We start from the raw sequence: 20,648 nt of genomic DNA, 5'->3' as shown, positions 1-20,648 counted from the left end.
AGATGTTGAACATTTATTTTATTTTGATACAGGAACTCCCTAGGTTTCCAAGCTGGCCTAGAATTTTCTATCATTCTGTCTCAGCCTCCTAAGTATCTGGGACTACAGGCTTACACCTACATTGCCCAGCTAGGGATAAATGAAACTTGATTTGTATTCCTGGGGTACAGAAAAAAATTCTTAATTTCTCCATTTATTTACCAGTTTTCAGAATACCACTTTGGGACCCTTAGAAAGATAACTAATGGAGAAATTCTCTTTCAAGAGAAGGGGAGTATTATAACAAACTAATTGATTTTAATATATTCAAATATTTCAATGACTAGTAGTAATCACTCTTTGTGACCTAAGTACTTCCATTACTTTGGGAGTCCTTTCATTTTAGTTCTTTTGTAGTAGTTTTGACCACTTTCACGCTTCCTCATCTGACTGATAAATCTAGGTTTATCTCATATTTTGTACTCTTAACCTGGAATAAAGTCATTTCTCTGAGCAACTCTGGTTATTTTTAGTAGGAAATGGTGCCTAAAAATATTGTTCATTCTTTCTTTTTCTTTATTTTAAGGCATGTTTGTTTCTATACCAGGGATGTTTACGATTTCTAAGCCTTTTCTATATTGTTTTTGGTACCAGTGATTGAATCCAGGGACACTCAACCACTAAGCCACACCCCCAGCCCCTTTTTATATTTTATTTAGAGACAGGTTCTTACTAAATTGTTGAGGGCCTTGCTAAGTTGCTGAAGCCGCCTTTGAACTTGCGATCCTCCTGCCTCAGCCTTCCAAACTGCTGGGATTACAGGTGTGTACCATAAGTACTTTCTAAAGGTAAAGTTAGGATACATGTATTTTATGTTTAAAATAAAATATATAATAAATTCACATTATCTCCAATTCAAATGTAAAGTTTTAGGACTCTGGATTCCTTGATTTTACTTTAATATTTCTTTTTTTCTAACACTGAAACAATAATATAATTATTTCTTTTATTCATATACATGTGTTTATAAAAAACAATACCAATATTGTTTTTTTAAAATTTTTTTTAGTTGTAGGTGGACACAATATCATCATTTTTATTTATGTATTTTTATGTGGTGCTGAGGATTGAACCCAGGACCTTACAAGTACAAGGCAAGCGCTCTACCACTGAGCTACAATCCCAGCCCCAATACCAATGTTGTTAATAACAATATTACTGAATAGACTTAGGATTTCTGTGAAATTCTGCTTAACCTTAAAATCACTGGATATACACACCATATTATTTTAACTTAAACTCATCTGAAACAATATGTTCAAGCTACCAAAATACAATTAAATTCATTTCTTAAATTATGCTTCACAAAAAATATTTATATGTAATTTCATTTTATAATTATGTAAAATATTTACATGGTTCCTAAGTAAAATCAACAAAACAATTTCTTTTTGGAGAAATCTAACATCCATCTCCAGTGTCTGTTTCCTCTCATTCAACAAATATTTTTTTTTATTAATTTTGTTAATCTATGTAAAAACTATTCTATTAATTTTGTTAATCTATGTAAAAACTATTCATCCCTGCACCATACAATCTTGTTTGCACCTGCTTTATTCACTTAAAGATCTTGGAAAATTACACTTTACATGTGATCTCCCCTTCTGTCTCTACAGCTACATAGTCTATAATTTCTACCAGTCTCATTGTTTTCAATTTTTGCTATTATTTTTTACAAAATAAAAATGTGTGCACATGTCCAAAGACAGGATAAACTTTTAAGGGAGGAACACTTTTTACTGAGTCCTGTTTGTCAAATATTTTATTGAGCTATGCTTATGTGGCATTTATATGGTATTTATTCCCTTAAAACCACCATCAGTGGGCAAGGTGCAATGGCACATGTTTGTAATCCCAACCATTCAGTAGGCTATGGTAGGAGGACTGCAAGTTTGAGGCCAACCTCAGCAACTTGGTGAAACCCAGTTTCAAAATAAAAAGAACTGGTGATGTAGTTTAGCAGTAATGTGCCCTGGGTTTAATCCCCTGTACCAAAATACAAACAAACCCCAAACAGCCCATTATCAGTGGGAACACTTGATCCAAGTAAGAAAACTGGGCATAAATAGCACTTGATCTACAACTGGAGTCAAGCCTGTGCTCTCTAGTACTTAAGATGGATGGGATGACATGCTCTTGGGTAGCCAGAATTAATATTGTCAAAATGGTCATATTACCAAAAAGTATTGTACAGATTTAATGCAATTCTTATTATAAAATCCCAATGACATTCTTCATAGAACTAAAAAAGGCAATCATAAAATTCATTTGGAAAATAAAAGACCCAGAATAGCCAAGCAATCCTTAGCAAGAAGAATGAAGCAGGAGGTATCACAATACCAGACCTTAAACTATACTGCAGAGCTATTGTAACAAAAACATCATGGGAATGGCACCAAAATAGACATATAGACCAATGGTACAAAATAGAACACAGAGGGACAATCCCACATAAATACAGTTATCTCATACTAGACATGTGATCTCCCCACAGATGCCAAAAACATACATTTGGGAAAAGACAGCCTATTCAACAAAAGGAGCTAGGAAAACAGGAAATCCCTACGTAGCAAAATGAAATTAAACCTCTGTCTCTCACCCTGCACAAAAATCAACTCAAAGTGGATCAAAGACTGGAACAGAGACCTTGTGCCTAATAGAAGAACAAGTAAGCCCAAATATTCATCATTTTGGCTGACTTAGGACCTGACTTCCTTAACAAGACTTCTAATGCACAAGAAGTAAAATCATGAATCAATAAATGGGATGAATTCAAACTAAAGAACTTCTACTCAGCCACAGAAAACAATCAATAACATGGAGAGAGAGCCTACAGAATGGGAGAAAATCTTTAGTACATGCACCTCCGATAAAGCATTAATCTCCTCCAGGCATATAAAGAACTCAAAAGACTTAAAACACCAAAAAAAAAAAAAAAAAAAAAAAAAAAAAAACCCAAATAACCCAATGAATAAATGGACTAAGGAACTGAACAGACACTTCACAGAAGAAATACAATTGATCAACAAACATATGAAAAAATGTTCATCATCTCTAGCAATTAGAGAAATGCAAATCAAAATTACTCTAAGATTTCATCTCACTCCAGTCAGAATGGCAATTATCAAGAATATAAGCAACAAGTGTTGGCAAAGATGTGGGGAATAAGGTACACTCATACATTGCTGGTGGGACTGTAAATTGGTGCAACAACTATGGAAAGCAGCATGGAGATTCCTTAAAAAACTTGGAATAGAACCACCATTTGACACAGCTAACCCACTCCTCAGTTTATACCCAAAGGACATCTCAGTTTATACCCAAAGTGATGCAGCCATATCAATGTTTACAGTAGCTCAATTCACAACAGCTAAACTATGGAACCAACTTGGATGCACTTCAACAGATGAAGGGATAAAGAAGTTGTGGTATGGAGCTGGGACTGTAGCTCAATGGCAGAACACTTGCCCCGTACATGTGAGACACTTGGTTTGATCCTCAGTACCACATAAAAATAAATATTTTGTCCATCTACAACTAAAAATTATTTTTTTAAAAAAGCTGTGGTATATATACACAATGGAATATTACTCAACCTTAAAAAAGAATGAAATTATGGCATCTGCAGGTAAATGGATGGAGCTAGAGAATATCATGCTAAGTGAAATAAGCCAAACCCAAAAAACCAAAGACCAAATGTTTTCTCTGATAATTGGATGCTGATCCATAATGGTGGGGAGTTGGGGAAAGGGGCAAAGGACTTTGGATTGGGCCGAGGGGAGTGAGGGGAGGGAAAGGGGTATGGGGGTGGGAAGGACTATGAAATGAGATAGACATTATTACCCTATATACATGTATGATTATATTACTGGTGTGACTCTGCACCATGTACAGCCAGAGGAATGAGAAATTGTGATCCCTTTGTGAACAATGTGTCAAAATGCATTCTACTGTCATGTATAAATAATTAGAATGAATTAAAAAATAATAATAGAAGATGGATAGGATGAACAAAGTCAGTTATTTTCACAATTGTGAGGACATTTAAAATTTTTTTTTCTTTTAGTTGTCAATAGACCTTTACCTTATTTATTTATATGAGGTGCTGAGAATTGAACCCAGTGCCTCAAACATGCTAGGCAAGCACTTTACCACTAAGCCACAACCCCAGCCCTGTGAGGACATGTTTTAACTCCCCAAAATATTACATAACTGGCACAAAGATACACTAAGACTATACTTCTGAAACATGCTCACAAATTTAAAACAAAATATAGAAAGTATTAGATAGATATAGCAATATTAAAAAGAGTAAAATTATGTTAGGTGTGATAGTGTATGCCGATAGTACTAGTTACTAAGGAGGCTGAGGTATAAGAGAATTATTGAACCTAGGAGTTTGAATCAAAAAAGCGGGGAAGAGGGAGTGAATACTTACTTGGGTCATTTAGGTCTGACAGGCTTGTTTTTCTTTCTTTCAAGTTTGTGATTTTGGGTATTTTTGTCCCAGGTAAAATGACTTTTCCATTAGTCTGTAAATAATTATTTCTACTATCATCACAATTCACAATAATATCAATTGGGACTTTTTCCACACTGTTACCATAAAACTTCTTGGTTGTTAATCCTATGTTTTGTGACTTCTGTCCTCCAGAATTCTGATGTATCGACGTTCTTAATAATGGTCCAGTAGGTTCATTTAAAGTTATAGCTTGTCTGCAGTTTCTTTGTAAATCATTACGAAAACTAATACCACAACCTTGGCATTTGGACTGATTTTCTTTCTCTTTTCCACATTTTGGGCAACATTCACGCTGTTCAGAAACCTTAAGTTCCAAAAAAAATGAAAGAAAGAAAAAATGTGGTTTTACTTCAACATCAAGGAACACCCTCAACATTTCAAAATTAAGTCCTTCCCTCCCCCATCACTACCATGACTACTATGAGATCCCGAATAAGGCACATTACTTGAGATTTAGCATCAAAATGCTGTAAAGAATTTCAAGACCAATCCAGTAGTCAGCTATGTATAAGCTAATTTTGCAGTTAATAATGGGGCAGGGAGTAGGGGGTGGTACTAGAGATATAGCTCAGTTGGTAGAGTGCTTGCCTAGAATGCACAAGGTCCTCGGTTCAATCTCCAGCACAAAAAAAAAAAACCCTGAGGGGGTTAGGGATGTAGCTCATTGATGTAGAAAAGCACATCCCAATTAAAACACTCAGAACTAAGATATAGAAGGAAATATATCCTATAGCATACACTTTTGGGAGGGGCGCTTAACCACTGAGCAACATTCCCAGCCCTATTTTATATTTTAGTTAGAGTTCGGGTCTCACTGAGCTGCTTAAGGCCTTACTAAGTTGCTGAAACTGACTTTTGAATTCACTATCCTCCTGCCCTAACCTCCGGAGCCACTGGGATTACAGGTATGTGCCACAGTGCCTGGTTTACCATACACTTTCATCTGTTAAAAAATACGTTATCTTGGGACTCTTTGCAGTAATTAGGAACAAAATGCAAATCATCTCAACTGTATTAGATACTAAATTTTTCAAGCTAAAAATTGTAGATTAATAATTTTATCAACCAACTGATCTAAAACCTAGAGACTCAGTGCCACTTAATTAATTTTAGGAAAAAGTATTAAATTTTCATAAAAACTATGATTTCTTTTTTAAAAAAAAACTTAAATTTTTTATTAGAATCTCATTTCCTTCCTTTTGGTCAGTGAAAAACTTTTATGAAACCAAGTAATTTCAAATTAAAGGGCTGGGAGCACTTGACTAGCATACTTGAGGCCCTGAATTTGATCCCTAGCACCAACCACAACAAAACAAAACAAAAACTTATAAATTACACATCACATACTATCAGCAAGTCTCTATACAAAAAGTGTACTTAATAAGAATGAGCCTTTCTTTCTCTGATGAGACATCACTGAGACAATGTCATTTCATTACATACCCTAAAGATGTTTAATTCCATTCAATACATAGATCCTATTTTCTTATAAACAACACATAGTATGAAGTTTCGTATATTATAAACAAAAAAGAAAAGCCTCTAACCTTCTTACAAATTTAAAGATTACATAAGAGACTGGCTATAACTCTTAATCTACACTAAGAAAATAAGAAAAATTAGCAATGAAGTAATAGTAAAAGAAGGAAGATTTATTTTAAAAATTAAAACAGATTTTAAGGTTTCGGCTGGATTGTTCACCAGAGGAAGGACGTCGTTTTGAGGCACTTTTCTCCTTTACCTGGGCTAAGCAATGGCTAAGCCAGCAGAGCCTGAGACAAGCCTAGGCTGCAAGCCAGGAAGACTGGGACAGACATAAAGCAAAGTGAACAAATAAGTAAATACATTAGGGATGGGACTCAGGTTTCTCACTGTCAAAGAAAGTTATTATTACGTAAAATGGGAACAGCTAAACCAAGATTCGGTTACCAATGTGAACTCATGGATTTTATTGTTTACTAAATATTGTTATTAAATATTAATATGTACATCAACATATATTTCCAAGCTTTGTTTACTGAAAGGGCCTACAAACTTACACTCAATATCAATGAGCATTAACTTGTATACCAATAGCTTCCCCCTACTTAAAAGAAAAAAGGCTCCTTGGGAAAATGCATGACTCTGAGATTGAGAGAGAAAAAACAAGGTGGCCCAGATCATCCTGTTATACCAAAAAGTAAGAAGTGCTCAAAGAATGATGGGTTTATGTCAAAAAGACAACCATCAGCTTGAAGAGACAACATGGAACAAATCTGGAACAATTTAAGCATAAAAATAAGTAACAACAGTTAAACACTATAACTTTAGAGAAGAATGACATATATATATGCCTATATAAATAAATGAGAAAAATCTTAACTAAGGTAAAAGTTAATATTATCATTGATGTGAACAATGATGAACATCATGAGTCTCCTGATATGCTATGCAATGATTATAGTGAGGGGTTTTTTTTGTGTACATTATTCACATCATAAAAGAAAACACACAAATTATGAAGAAACATCAGGTTAATCCACTTTCAAGTATAAAGTAAGTGGCCTATACTCCTCACAAATATCAAGGTTATAAAGGACAAGAATTATTTCAGATTGAAAGAATAACATTATTTTGAATTAGATCTTATACCTATAAAGGACATTATTTAGATGAAATATAAATGGGATCTAGGGAACAGATGGTAATTTTGCATTTTTTAACTTTGCAAGTTATACACTGATTATAGAGAATGTCTCACATATCCTTTAGGGGAAAAAAAAGAGAAAACACACTCTAAAGTATTAAGTAGTAAATGGGCATCATGCCTACATTACACTCAAACAATATGTGTATATGTGTATATATCTATAAACAAATAAATGAATATGGGAGAAAGAAGGATGGAAGAAGACACAGGGAAGGAGGACAACAAACAAATGTGGAAAACTGGGAAATGAATATGTAGAAACCCTTCCCATTAATTTTTGCCCCCAATTTTTCTATAATTTTAAAATAATTGAAAAAAATGTTTCCCTGAGAACAATTATTTATAATGTTTTACTGATAAATTCATTTGAGGAAAGAATATTCTATTATTTTGAACAGGGAAAAAAATTATCTATCGAAGACAAAAAGATTTGCTAAAATAACTTTGCTAGTCTCTTTGGTCCTGTGATAAAAGATCACCTAGAATTTAATGAGCACTAAAAATAATATTAATAAAAATACCATCTGACTCAACAAAGAATCATTTCTCTACCCACCTCTAAATGGGTTAAACATTTTTTTGAAGCAGGAGACAGAGAAGTAGACTGGTATGTACTACAGTGCCGTTTCTGTTGGACTTTTCTCTTAATTTCAGGTTCTACTTGTGATTCAGACTCTTCTGTTTTCTTCATTATACGTTCTAAAGGAAGGAGAAAAAAAAGCACTGAAATTAAACTTAATAAATTCCTCATGATGTTTACTATGAAAAAACTCTAGTTTTAATATTCTCAATATTTAAGTTTAGTTAAATAGCGTTTCAACATGTATGATAAAGAATAACCTAAACTTTAAAACTAAGTTTCGACCTTTTCATTCCTCAGCAGGATTTCTACACTGCAGACTACTTCAAACGTTCTCTTCAAATTATTCTTGTCACTAAGGCACTTAAAAGCACGTTCTACACTGAACTACACACATATCCTCCCACCCTCCAAAGCAGATTAGTTATACTTCTTGGATTAATAATGAGAAAAAAAAATCTGAATTCAAACATCAGGTACATTCATTAAGATAAAGCCAAACTAATGCTCAAGCTAATGTTTAAGTTCAAGAAGTACAAAAGAGAATTTTCCTCCTTATCTTTCAATGTAAATTTAAATGCCCTACTTGGATAATCCCAACTTGGTTAAATACTTATCTTTAATATCCTCTTCTATCTTGTTCTTTTAAAAAGAGATTACATACACATAAAAATCAACATTATCTAATATTTTGCTTGATATAAAGTTCTATTAAAAGGGGCTGGGGTTGTGGCTCAGTGGTAGAGCACTTGCCTAGCATGTGTGGCGCCCTAGGTTTGATCCTCAGCAACACACAAAGATAAATAAATAAAGGTACTGTGTCCATCTACAACTAAAAAGTATTTTTAAGATAAATTCTATTAATAAATTCTATTAAGAAACCTCAGTAATTATTCTTGTTTATTGCAGTCATACAGAATTTCACTAAGTGATTATCACTCTCTTAGCCTCTGCACCTTCATATTCATAGACAATGGTATCAGAATGGACTATTCCTTGTCTTACTTTCTTCATTTTCAAGAGAATTCTACTTTCTAATAGCTCTTAAATTTAATCTCTTCTTTCCAGCTTCACTGCTTCTACATTTCAGATGTTTAACTTGTCTAATCTTATCTTCCTGACTCCAGTTTTGCTCCCTTCATTCAGATCATTCTCCACTATTGTGAAAGTTTTCTACCACAAAAAATGTGACTTTGTTATTCTAATACTAAAAATTTTACCATGATTCTAGCAGCTGAAGAAAAAAAACCCTTGACTAAATACCATCTTCTGGTAAGCAAAAGTTCATGTTAATGTTTCAGTCTTACTTCCAAACTTTACCTTTCAAAGAAGTGTATTTCTCAGGGTGTTTTCTAGTTTACCCTATTTTATATGCTATTCTCTTCACAAGCAAAGGCTACCCAATTTATCCAGTGAATTAAAATTTTTATTTGCTAAGAAACTGCCTCTGTCCCATCCTAGGAACAATAAAGCAATCATTGGAGTTTCCACAGCACTTTATCTGTACTCATTTTATTATTATTTATCTGTACTTGTTACTCCCTATATATTGTTAGCTCTGAAAAAACAGAAATCATGTTTTAGACACATTTCCCCAGCATCTAAAAATTGCACAAGGGTAGACAAATGCTACTATATTAATAAACCACATGAGAAAAGAAAAACCAAGGCATATTAAAAAGTTGAAATTATGGGGGTAGGGAGCTGTGGAGAGGTTAGTAGATCATCTCCAAAAATCGCTTAACTTTTGCTACAGTGAGATGTTGTGCATAGATTTAGAACTATCCTTTAGCCTCTTGTCATGGAGAAAAATTGAAAGATACTTCTTTTTCTCTCCTAAAACCTAAGGTTACTGAAAAAACACTCCCGTCATCCAAATGTTAATAATTTCCATGTGTGCTAACTTACTTTGTTGGTTGCCTAAATATAAAAAGAATTTTCTATATAAGTTGATTATTAATGAGCTATAATGTGGCATTTTAAAAAATATATCAACAGAGTCACCTAGAACATAACTAATTACATGCAAAACTTAATTTATGGTAGAGTAGTATTAACATATGGTTACCCCTTCAGAGTGAGGGAGCTAATAATTTAATTGAAGCTACTAAAAAGACTGAGGCAAGAGGATCACTTGAATCCAGGAGTTCAGGAATAGACTGGGAAACACAGACTTTGTCTCAAAAACAAAACAAAGCTGGGTGCGTTAGTGTACGCCTATAATCTCAGGGGCTCAGAAGGCTAAAGCAGGAAGAACAAAAGTTAAAGCCAGCCTGAGCAAGGAACAACGAGGCACTAAGCAACTCAGTGAGACCCTGTCTTTAAGTAAAATACAAAATAGGACTGGGGATGTGGTTGAATGTCCCTGAGTTCAATTCCCAGTTCTCAAAACAAAAGGATATGACAATAACACCCCCCCCCCAAAAAAAGGACCATGCTCCTTTCCACGATTTATTTCTTTTTTCTCTTACTAAATTCAATACAATATAATGGAAAGCCCTTTCCTTACAAACAGATTTTACTAAACTTTGAAAGCCACACATAATTTTACTCAAATATGTATATAATAACTTTTCTGGCTGGATCTATTTAAAAACAAATTACACAGAACAGAATACATAATATTTAAAACATGGGCATACAATCCTCTCTTGGTATCTATGCGAGACTGGTTCTAGGACCCCTTACAAATATTGAAACCTGTAAATATTCAAGTCACTTAACAGGAAATGATGTAGAGTATCTGCATAGAATCTATGCACATCTTCCTATACACTTTTTTTAAAAAGATTTTTTTAGTTGTAGATGAAAAAAAAAATCTTCCATTTTATTTATTTATTTTTACGTGGTACTGGGGATTGTACTACCCAGTGCCTCACGCACGTGACGCAAGTGCTCTACCACTGAGTTACAACCCCAGCCCCCTATATGGTTATTTGTTTATTTATTTATTTATTTTTGTAATTGTAGGTGGACAGCATGTCTTTATTTGTTTACTTTTATGTGGTACTAAGGATCAAACCCAGTGCCTCACATATGCTAGACAAGTGCTATACCACTGAGCTATAGCCCCAGCCCCAGCCCTTCCTGTACATGTTAAATCATCACTAGATTATTTATCATCTCTAATACACTGTAAATGCTATAAAATTAGTGATACTGTGATGTTTATGGAATAACAATAAGACAAAAGTCTGTACATGGTTAGAACAGAGAGTTTTCTTTTTGTGAACACATTTGATCTGTGATTGGTTAAATCCTCAGGTGCAAAAATCCAAGGCTATGGAGGGCTGACTGTATATACATAAAAAAGGCCTGAAAGTGATGCTGTATTAAAGTGCTAATGGCAGTTAAACTGACTAGTTCACTGTGAGGAAATACTTTTCTTTGGTATATCTGAGTTAAAACAGTGATAAATCAAGTTACTGAGTTGTACCACACAATATAATTATATTAAAACACAATTAATGTACACTTAGAGATAGCACAGAATGTCAACCAATTCAATTTGAGAAGGATACAAAAACAGGCTAAAAAGTTAAACAAAAGGACAGGTAGATAGGGGAAAAAATGAGCAATCTTAATATATGAGTAATTATTATTTTATGTTTGGAAAAATTAAAAAAGAACACTTTCCCACAAAAAACAATAGGACACATGGTCCTACCACAAATTATATGTAATAGTTTTCAAGTTTTAAGTTTTTACTAACAAGACTGCTTATTAAAGCTAGTAAGTGCTGATATATGGCTTATCAAAATACATATTAAGTGCCTTTTAAATTCAAAATAAAGGGGTTTGATAGAATGATTTTTAAAAAATTATCTTGATGTTAAGTTAAGAACTACAGAAAGACAGTGATTTCTTTCTAAGAGAAGATAATTACTGAAGCTCTGCCACTAACAACTTGGATCCTAGGAATTCCAAAAGAAATTTTAAAACAAATGCAATCTTCATAGAAAAACCTATGTGATATTATTATAGTAATATAATTCATCCTATACTCAAGCATATATGTCTACCACACACAAAAGAACTGAAAACAGCAGGCTCTGTTGAGTTTTCATTAAGTTAAACAAATGATACAATATTTCAATATAATTTTCTTCCTTTCAAAAAAAAGTTGACAAGATAAATATCAATATTCCTCTCCAGAAGTTTCTAAGTATTGCCATATGAATTTCATTTATTAAATATGTCCACAGATATAATCAAATACATAGAAGGTACAACTCTTCCCTACAGAAGAAATAATAAATGTAAAATAAAGAAAGAAAATAATCACCATTAACAAACATAAAACAATAATTACTGCCAGTACATGAAAAGATTCTAAAATCAGAGGGTAAAAGTTTGAGAAACAGAATACTGCACAGTCTAAGGATCTCATGTAAGATATTTACTTAGTGACAAGGGAAAAGAAACAGTGACTTTTAGTAAAGAAACCCAACAGAAACTACCTTAAACAAGTAATCATAGTTTATATCCCCAGTAATTAATATATTCATATCATGTAATCGCTGATGTGAAGCATGAAAAGGGCACAACATGATTTCTATATGAACCTTGTCAAAAATGCAGAGACTCAATCTCATTGTAAGACAACATCCTCCAATCCAAACTAAGAAGCATAGCACAAAGCAATTAATACAACCTTCAAAATTTTCAAGAAAATAATGATAACTAGATGCAATGTAGGATCCCAGATTGGATGCTGGAAGAGAAAAAGGACATTAGTGAGAAAAGGATACTGGCAGTCTTGAGGAACCCATCACCTAGTAGCTGCTATCTGAAACTGAATCAAAACATTAATTCTACAGCGGTATGAGTTAGGAAGGCTGTGGGAAAGTGGTGCAAGGCAACCCAGAGAACTAGGAAACCAGGTACAACCCTGAAACACCAGATTTTAGAGTAAAAAGAGAATGATTAAAAAAAAAAAAAAATAGACTTCACCAGCACTGTGTTCACAATGGCTTCATTGGGAAGGGAAAGCTCCCCTCCAGTGAGCTGAAAGTGTCACAAGAAACTGTTTCTTAAAAAGAAATCAGTCTGTCTATAGTTCTTAACATGAATCTTTAAAATGATTTTCTTTATTATTCTATCTGACCACCTTTGCTGACAGCCATAGCCAAGTAGGAATGACGCATGGCATTTTGCTTTGAAAGGTGACCCTGCTCAGAGATTAGGGTGGCTCCAGGTTTAGGGTGGATCCTGCTGGATTAGGATGGCTCCAGGTTTAGGGCTGGGATTAGGGCATATCCTGCTGCCTCAGGCGCCTGCTCCTTGAGTTCCCATTGAGTTCTCGAGGGGTTCTGAGAGAATTGGTACGCAGAGCCCGGTGGAGGGAGTGTATTTTTCACAGAACGTGTGTGTAGAGTCCCCGTGAGAGTTCGGGAATAAAGAGTTGCTGTTGGAATCTACAAGGCTTTTGTGGTGGCTAGGTTATTTTGTGCCCAGACAGACTGCGGCACACCTTTATTTTGAATTTAAAAGGCACTTAATATGAATTTCGATTCAGCAAAATGCAGGTTCTGCAATCTAAGCAGAACATTTAGATGCTGCAAAGTAAGTTGGGACAAGAGCGCCCTGGCACTTCCCATCAAAAAAATTTTTTTTATTAGTTGCTCATGACAATACAATGATCTTGACATATCATACATTTGAATCAAATGGGGTATAATTTCTCATTTTTTCAACTGTACAGGTTGCAGAATCACATTGGTTATATAGCCACGTATATACATACAGCAATACTGGTGTCTATTTTATTCTGCTGGAGGGAGGCTGCACCAGGTTAAAAAACTTCATTGCTAGCCAGGGCAGTGGTGCATATCTGTAATCCCAGAGACTTGGGAGGCTGAAGCAGGAGGACCACAAGTTCAAGGTAAGCCTCAGCAATTTAGCTAGACTCAGTTTCAAAATAAAAGGGCTACAGTTGTGGCTCAGTATTAGAGGGCCTTTAAGTTTCAATCCCTAGTTTCACCAAAAAAAGAAAGAAAAATGGAAATCCTCATTGTTTAAACTTTCTGCCCAGAGATCAGAAATCCTGTTGCTTTTCCTTTTCAAAAAACTTCTTTTGTGTTTTGTCTTTTTGTTGGTTTGCTTTATTTTTGTGTACCCAAGATCCAATGGTCACCTATGCTTTATTTCTCACTAGATTGGTGGGTGCTCAAGCTATTAGTCAATCTGCAAGAATGAGACTATGGCATGGACTTGGCAGAAGTTCTGGGCAGTGAAGAAACCACAGTGACAGGTCCGTGGGTCTGCAGAGCATACTGGAAGGAGCTTTCATTTGAAATTTGTAGTCAAAACTATGATAATGAACAAAACTGACAGGAAGTGGAAATGAGGTCTGAGTCAGGTGGAAAGTTGCAACCTTGGCATCCAACATGGATCTGGCCACCTTCCCCATGCCCAGAAGTGTCTGGTGGCTCTGGTGACATAACCTAGGCAATTCTCACACACCTCTCCCCAGCACACGTATTGAGGATCTTGGAGGAATGGCACAGCATGATCAAGATTAGTCCACAGGCTAGTTGGTGAGAAGACTGTCCAGTTACTTCTACCAGAGATATACCCCCATCCCCAAAGCACAATAACACTGAAGGTGAATTCTACTCTAAAATGGACAAAACTCTTCCTTCACTTGCTGGTAGGCAAGGATGGGTTAAGATCAGCATATACAGGGTCCCACAAACTACCTCATAACTGAAGGACTCTAAAATCAAGGCCCCTTAAAGAAGTGTCTCCCTAATACCTCAGCAAAGAGAAAGCAGAATCTTTTGATGATTGTGGTTGTATTAGCTATTTTTGGCAAAGGTTTGTCATGTCTTCTCTATGTAGTTTTATACATTTTTTCAACTAGTTAAGATTTTTCTTGATAAGTCTTTTTTTCTATTCCATCTCTATTTTCCTCCCTTTTCATTCATCCTTTCTTCTTTTTATTTATTTTCTGTCTCCCTTCCCTCCCCACTTTTTCTTTCCTTTTCACCCTTCTTCCAATGATTTCGTGTTATATAGAGTATTATCGATTCTTAACAATGCACTCTACTCTATATTATTTCTCATCTAGTTTTCTCATTAGTTAGTAGAGTTGCAGAGAACATTAGAAATTAAGTTTCTAAAACATGTAGCTCACAGTTCCTCAAGTTATCACTTTACCAACGGTAACTCTTTCCTTTCTAAGGGAACCTGGTAGTTGAACGTAGTACTTTGATTACTCTGATTAGCTGCTTTGATGCTAAGATATTCGCCTAGCTCGGGGAATATTATAAAGTGATAACTACTTACTAAAAACCCTCACATGACAAAAGAACTCATCAAAACAAATGCAAAAACAATACAGAGGGGCCGGGGTTTGGGCTCAATGGTAGAGCGCTTGCCTAGCATGCGTGAAGCACTGGGTTCGATCCTGGCTCCACGTAAAAATAAATAAAGGTATTATGTCCATCTACAACTAAAAAAATATTTAAAAAAAATACAGAAACTCTTAAGCCATGAGGCAACATGCTAACATTATGTCTCTGAAAGCTGACCTCCCCACACAGATAAATCAATCCACAGATAATTAAGTAGAAATGCTAGAATAATTAATGAATTTAAAAAGATCTAAGGGAGATAATATAAAATATGAAAAAGCATTAGAGATTCTGAGGATTGGGGATATAGCTCAGTTGGTAGAGTGCTTGCCTTGCATACGCAAGGCCCTGGGTTCAATCCCCAGCACCACAAAAATAAAAAAAGAAAAAGAAAGAAAAATTTCAATAGAGATTCTGAAAAAGAATCAAAACAAAAATATTGGAAATAAAATTCAGTCAAACCCAGGTACAGAGGTGCACATCTGTAATCCCAGCAACTCTGGAGGCCAAGGCAAAGAGGATCACCAAGTTCAAAGCCAGCCTCTGCAACTCAGTGAGGCCCTAAGAAACTTTGTGAGACCCTATGTCAAAAAAATAAAAAGGGTTGGAGATGTAGCTCAGTAATAAAGCACCTGCTGTTTCAATCCCCAGTATTAAAAGGCAAAAACACCTCAAAGTCTCTCCAACAGATTAAGTCAAGTATAATACAGAATCTCATAGCTTGTAGACAAGGCAGATATAGCTGAATAGTTACAGCAGTAAAGAAAAAAACTATGATTAGAATATGCAAGAACTCTGGGACAACAACACAGGAGACCAAACTTAGGCATTGAGGAAGGAGCAAAGATATAGGCTAATGGAATCAATAACCTATGCAGTGAAAAAACTGCAGAAAAATTTCCAAACGCTGTGAATGAAATGCACATCCACATACTGATGGCATTTAGAAGAGCAGATTATAAGACCAGAAAAGAAATTCTTCAGGACACATTATAACTAAAATGTCAAAAATCCAAAACAAATAAAAAATTTTAAAACTACAAGAGAGAAAGGTCAGATCACACTTAAAGGAAAATCAACGAGAACAGCAGCAGATTTCTTAGTAGAAACCCTAAAAAATCCAGGAGGACTTGGAACTTTCAAGCCCTGAAAGAAAACAGCAACCAAAATGGCTATATCCAGCAAACTTATCCTTCAGAATCAAAGAAGAAATAAACATTCTAAGATAAGCACAAACTAAAGGACTTCATGACTATTAAATCAACATTACTGAAGATACTTAAAAGGAATCCTACACACAGAAGATAGAAGAAATCTCATTAGAAGATTAGATAGGTAAATGAGAATTAGGATCTAAACAAACATTAGAAATAAATCAAATTGAAAAAAGTAATACATATCTCACTATAATGATGGTAAATGTAAACGCTCTCAATTCTCCAATTAAAAAACAGACTAGGGCTGGGGTTGTGATTCAGTGGTAGAATGCTTGCCTAGCACGTGTGAGGCACTGGGTTCAATTCTCAGCATTGCATATAAATAAATAAAATAAAGGTTCATTGACAACTAAAAAAAAAAATTTTAAGAACATAAAAAAAAAAAAATAAGACAAAGGAAGACGGGCAAAGTAGATTAAAAAGCAAGGCCCATCTAACTATATGCTCTCTGCAAGAAATGCAACTCACAAGTAAAGACATCCACAGACTAAGTGAAAGGTTGGAAAAGTCATATTCCATGCAAATGAAACTCAAAAAGCTGACTTCAACCCAAAATCCTAGTTACATAAAAGAAATACTACTTGACATTTATGGCTTTAGGCCTATACCTTTAGGCTCACAAAGGTACAATATAATCATACTGAATGATGTCAATATATTTCTCTAATAGGCCACCCAGACAAAAGTGACAAAGATACTATAGATAAAAAATACTATAAATCAAATGGACTTAACAGACATCTACAGAATATTTCATTCAAGAGCTGAATATACTTTCTGCTCAGCTGCTCTAAATAGTTTCTCCAAAACAGATCATATTTTAGGCCACAAATCAAGTCTTAGCAAATGCAAAAATAATAATAATATTTTTTAAATTCCTTGCATCTCACCATCATAATGGAATTAAATTAGAAATCAACAAGAAAACCAAAGAAACTACACAAACACACAGAGATTGAACTGTTGGGAGCTGCCCTGGATGCAGGCAGCTTTAAGTCCTGATGCACCAGGATTGTGAACAATTATTGTGCCCTGCAATAACTTGGGCTTTACCTCCACTCAGATAATGAAGTGTGGTTCCAGGAGTAGGCGTAACCCCGTGTGGTTGAGTTACTCTCACCTGTTCCTTTGTAATCCTACCCCTTTGCCCTTTTGGGGATAGAATGTTCCATGGAACCTCCCCTTGTGTGTCTCCTGTATAAGAATAAAGAATTCCAGTGGCTCTCTCTCTTTCCACAAACCCTTAAGGACGGAGAGCCGTCACAGATTTTGAAAAGGTACTTCTGTGTGGTTGCGTGCTTTCTTTATCGTTTTCTTAAGTTGTTAGAATAGTAAGATTTTGTGATCCCAGCATTAGGTTGCCAGCTAGGATAGACAGTGATACTGAATTATACTTTTGAATGATGAGTGCTTCATCTAAGAAATCAGAAGGGGCTGGAGTTGTGGCTCAGAGGTAGAGCGCTTGCCTAGCACATGTGTGGCACTGGGTTCAATCCTCAACACCACATAAAAATGAAATAAAGATATTGTGTCCACCTACAACTAAAAAATAAATATTAAAAAAAATAAATCAGAGGTGAAATTTCAAATAATTCTTAGAATCAATGAGAATAAAAATACTATTAAAAAAAAAGGATTGAAACTAGGCCCCTCTTTCTTACCCTATATAACAATTCAACTCAAAATGGATCAAAGATATATGAATAAGACCAGAATCTTTCCAAGTGGTAGAAGAGAACTGTATTAGTCCGGGTTCTCTAGAGGAACAGAATCAACAAGAAGTATAATAATAAAATGGGGACTTATTAGGTTGGCTTCCACGAACAGAAGCTAGATAGTCCACAATGGCCATCTGTAGGCTGGAGAGCTGGGACAACCAGCAGCTGCTCAGTCCAATAGGCTGAAGCCACAGAAAAAGACATATCAACTATGCTACCCTAGTCTGAGACCTAAGTCTTCTGGAGAATCACTGTCAGAGCCTGCTTTGGAAAAGTGAAAAAGTGAGAATCCGATATCTTCAGATGATTGCAGCACCAATCAAGAACACAGCAGCAATAAAGAACCCCTTCAAGAAGAATCAATCTTGCATCTGCTGCTGCTTCTTTGTTCTTTCAACTTTTATTTCATCCAAGCCATCATCCTATTGGTTGGTCCTGTCCACGCTTAGAGAGGGTCTCCATTTCAGTTAGCTATCCCACATGCCAATCATTCCTACACACACTATCATACCCACAATCCTCTTAATCCGCAGGATCTCTTAATCCAACAAGTTGACAAATTTAACTGTGACAAGAACATAGGGGAAATTATCCAAAACATAGGTACAGGCAGAGAGACCCTCAAAAGGATTCCTAAAATTCAGAAATAATACCAAGAATCAGCAGGTCACGGTGGCACACATCCTATAATCCCAGCAATTCAGGAGGCTGAGACAGGAAGATCATGAGTTCAAAGCCAACCCCAGCAATTTAGTGAGGCCCTAGGCAATTTAATGAGACCCTGTCACAAAATCAAAACTAAAAAAGGGCTGGGGATATGGTTCAGTGGTTAAGCACCCCAAGTTCAATCCCCAATACCAAAATTAATAACACCACCAAGAAACGAATGGCAGCCAGATAAGAAATTTCGAAACAGCAAAGAAACATAAGGAGAGAACCTACAAAATGGGAGAAAACCTTTGCCAGCTCTTCTTCTAATAAAGGATGTATCTAGAATATATGAAAACTAGAATATATAAAAAATTTAATACCAAAACCCCAAATAACTCAATAAATGAATAAGTACAACTAGAAAGACACTTCCCAAAGAAAGTACAAATGTCAACAATTATATGAAAAAAATGTTCAACATCTCTAGGCATCAGGGAAATGCAAATCAAAACTACACTGAGAGGGCTGGGGTTGTGGCTCAGTGGTACAGCGCTCACTTAGCACATGTGAGGCACCGTGTTTGATCCTCAGCACTACATAAAAATATATAAATAAAATTAAGGTATTACGTCCAACTACAACTAAAAAAAAAATTTAAAAAAAAACTATACTGAGATTTCATCTCACTCTAGCCAGAATGGTAATCATCAAGAATTCAAATAATAATAAATGCTGGCAAAGATGCAAATAAAACAAAACCCTTGTACAGGCAGGTTCCTTAAAACAAAACAACAAAGAACTAAAAATTAACTACAACAACCAGGCATCCCAGTGACTCCAGAGACTACGGCATGAGCATCAAAAGTTCAAGGTCAGCCTCAGAAACTTAGCAAGACCCTGTCTCATATTAAAAAAAAAAAAAAAAAAAAAAAAAAAGAAAAGAAAAGAAAAGAAAGAAAGGGTTTGGGATGTAGCTCAGTGATAAAGCCCCAATGGGTTCAACCCAGAGTACCAAAAAAAAAAAAAAAAAAAAAAAAAAAAAAAAAAATCTAAAAATAATTAAATAGATACACACCAGATGTTCCAATTATACATTATGCCTTGGTATCTCTCCAAAAGAATTAAAGACAGCATACTTTAGAGATGTATGCAGTCCCACATTTATTGTTATAATACGTTTCACAACAGTCTAGTTTTTGTACCATTATCAATAGATAAGAATAAATTATAACAGATAAAGATTGAATGACTAAAAAAAAAAATGGGGGGGGTGGTGGTGGATACATATACACCCAATGGTTTTATTCAGACATACAGAAAACAATGTCATTATCAGGAAAACGAACAGTATTATGTTAAGCAAAATAAGTGAGATCCAGAAAGACAAGTGCTAAGTTTTCTCTTATATGTGATAGCTATACAGAAAAAAAAGGAGGGGGGAGCAGGGGAGAGAGATCATAAAAATAAAAGGGAGACCATTAGGAGTAGAGGGTCCAGGGAAGGACAAGAAGTGCAATAGGGGAAGTACTAGGTAGTGAAATTGATCGAATTATGCCACACACATATATAATCATTAAGTGGTACCATTAAAAAATTTTTTAAATAAAAAGGACATTAGAAAAAAATATGAACAAGGTCAATAGCTTAGTTAAGAACTAAGCAATTTCTCAGTTTTGATAAATGTACTATCATTAGAAAGATGTTAATATTAAGGAAAGCTCATTGAAGGATAAACAGGTACCTCTCTGTACTAGTTTTGCAACTTTCCAAAATAGAGTTAACAACAATAAAAATAGAATTCTATTTACTTAACAAATCTTGAATAAACTAATAATTATTATAACAAGACTGACTGTTTTGCATCTAAATCATAT

General features: G+C 34.9%; 1 protein-coding gene across 6 annotated transcripts in view; it reads right to left on the bottom strand.

The window, feature by feature from the left end:
- Positions 1–20,648, bottom strand: part of SENP6 (SUMO specific peptidase 6) — a 111,865-nt gene that overhangs the window by 44,691 nt on the left and 46,526 nt on the right. For all 6 annotated transcript variants that reach the window (XM_081295346.1, XM_081295343.1, XM_081295344.1 and 3 more), the window contains 2 exons: positions 7,807–7,949; positions 4,478–4,865 (listed from right to left, as the gene is read on the bottom strand). In XM_081295346.1, the coding sequence (XP_081151472.1) occupies positions 4,478–4,865; positions 7,807–7,949 (531 nt within the window). The remainder of the gene's footprint in view (positions 1–4,477; positions 4,866–7,806; positions 7,950–20,648) is intronic.

This window comes from Spermophilus citellus (genome assembly GCF_964194105.1).
Source record: "Spermophilus citellus genome assembly, chromosome: 5".
In the NCBI taxonomy this organism is placed as follows: Eukaryota; Metazoa; Chordata; class Mammalia; order Rodentia; family Sciuridae; genus Spermophilus; species Spermophilus citellus.
The sequence above is the reverse complement of the archived record's forward strand: the minus strand, read 5'-3'. Positions and strand labels throughout refer to the sequence as shown.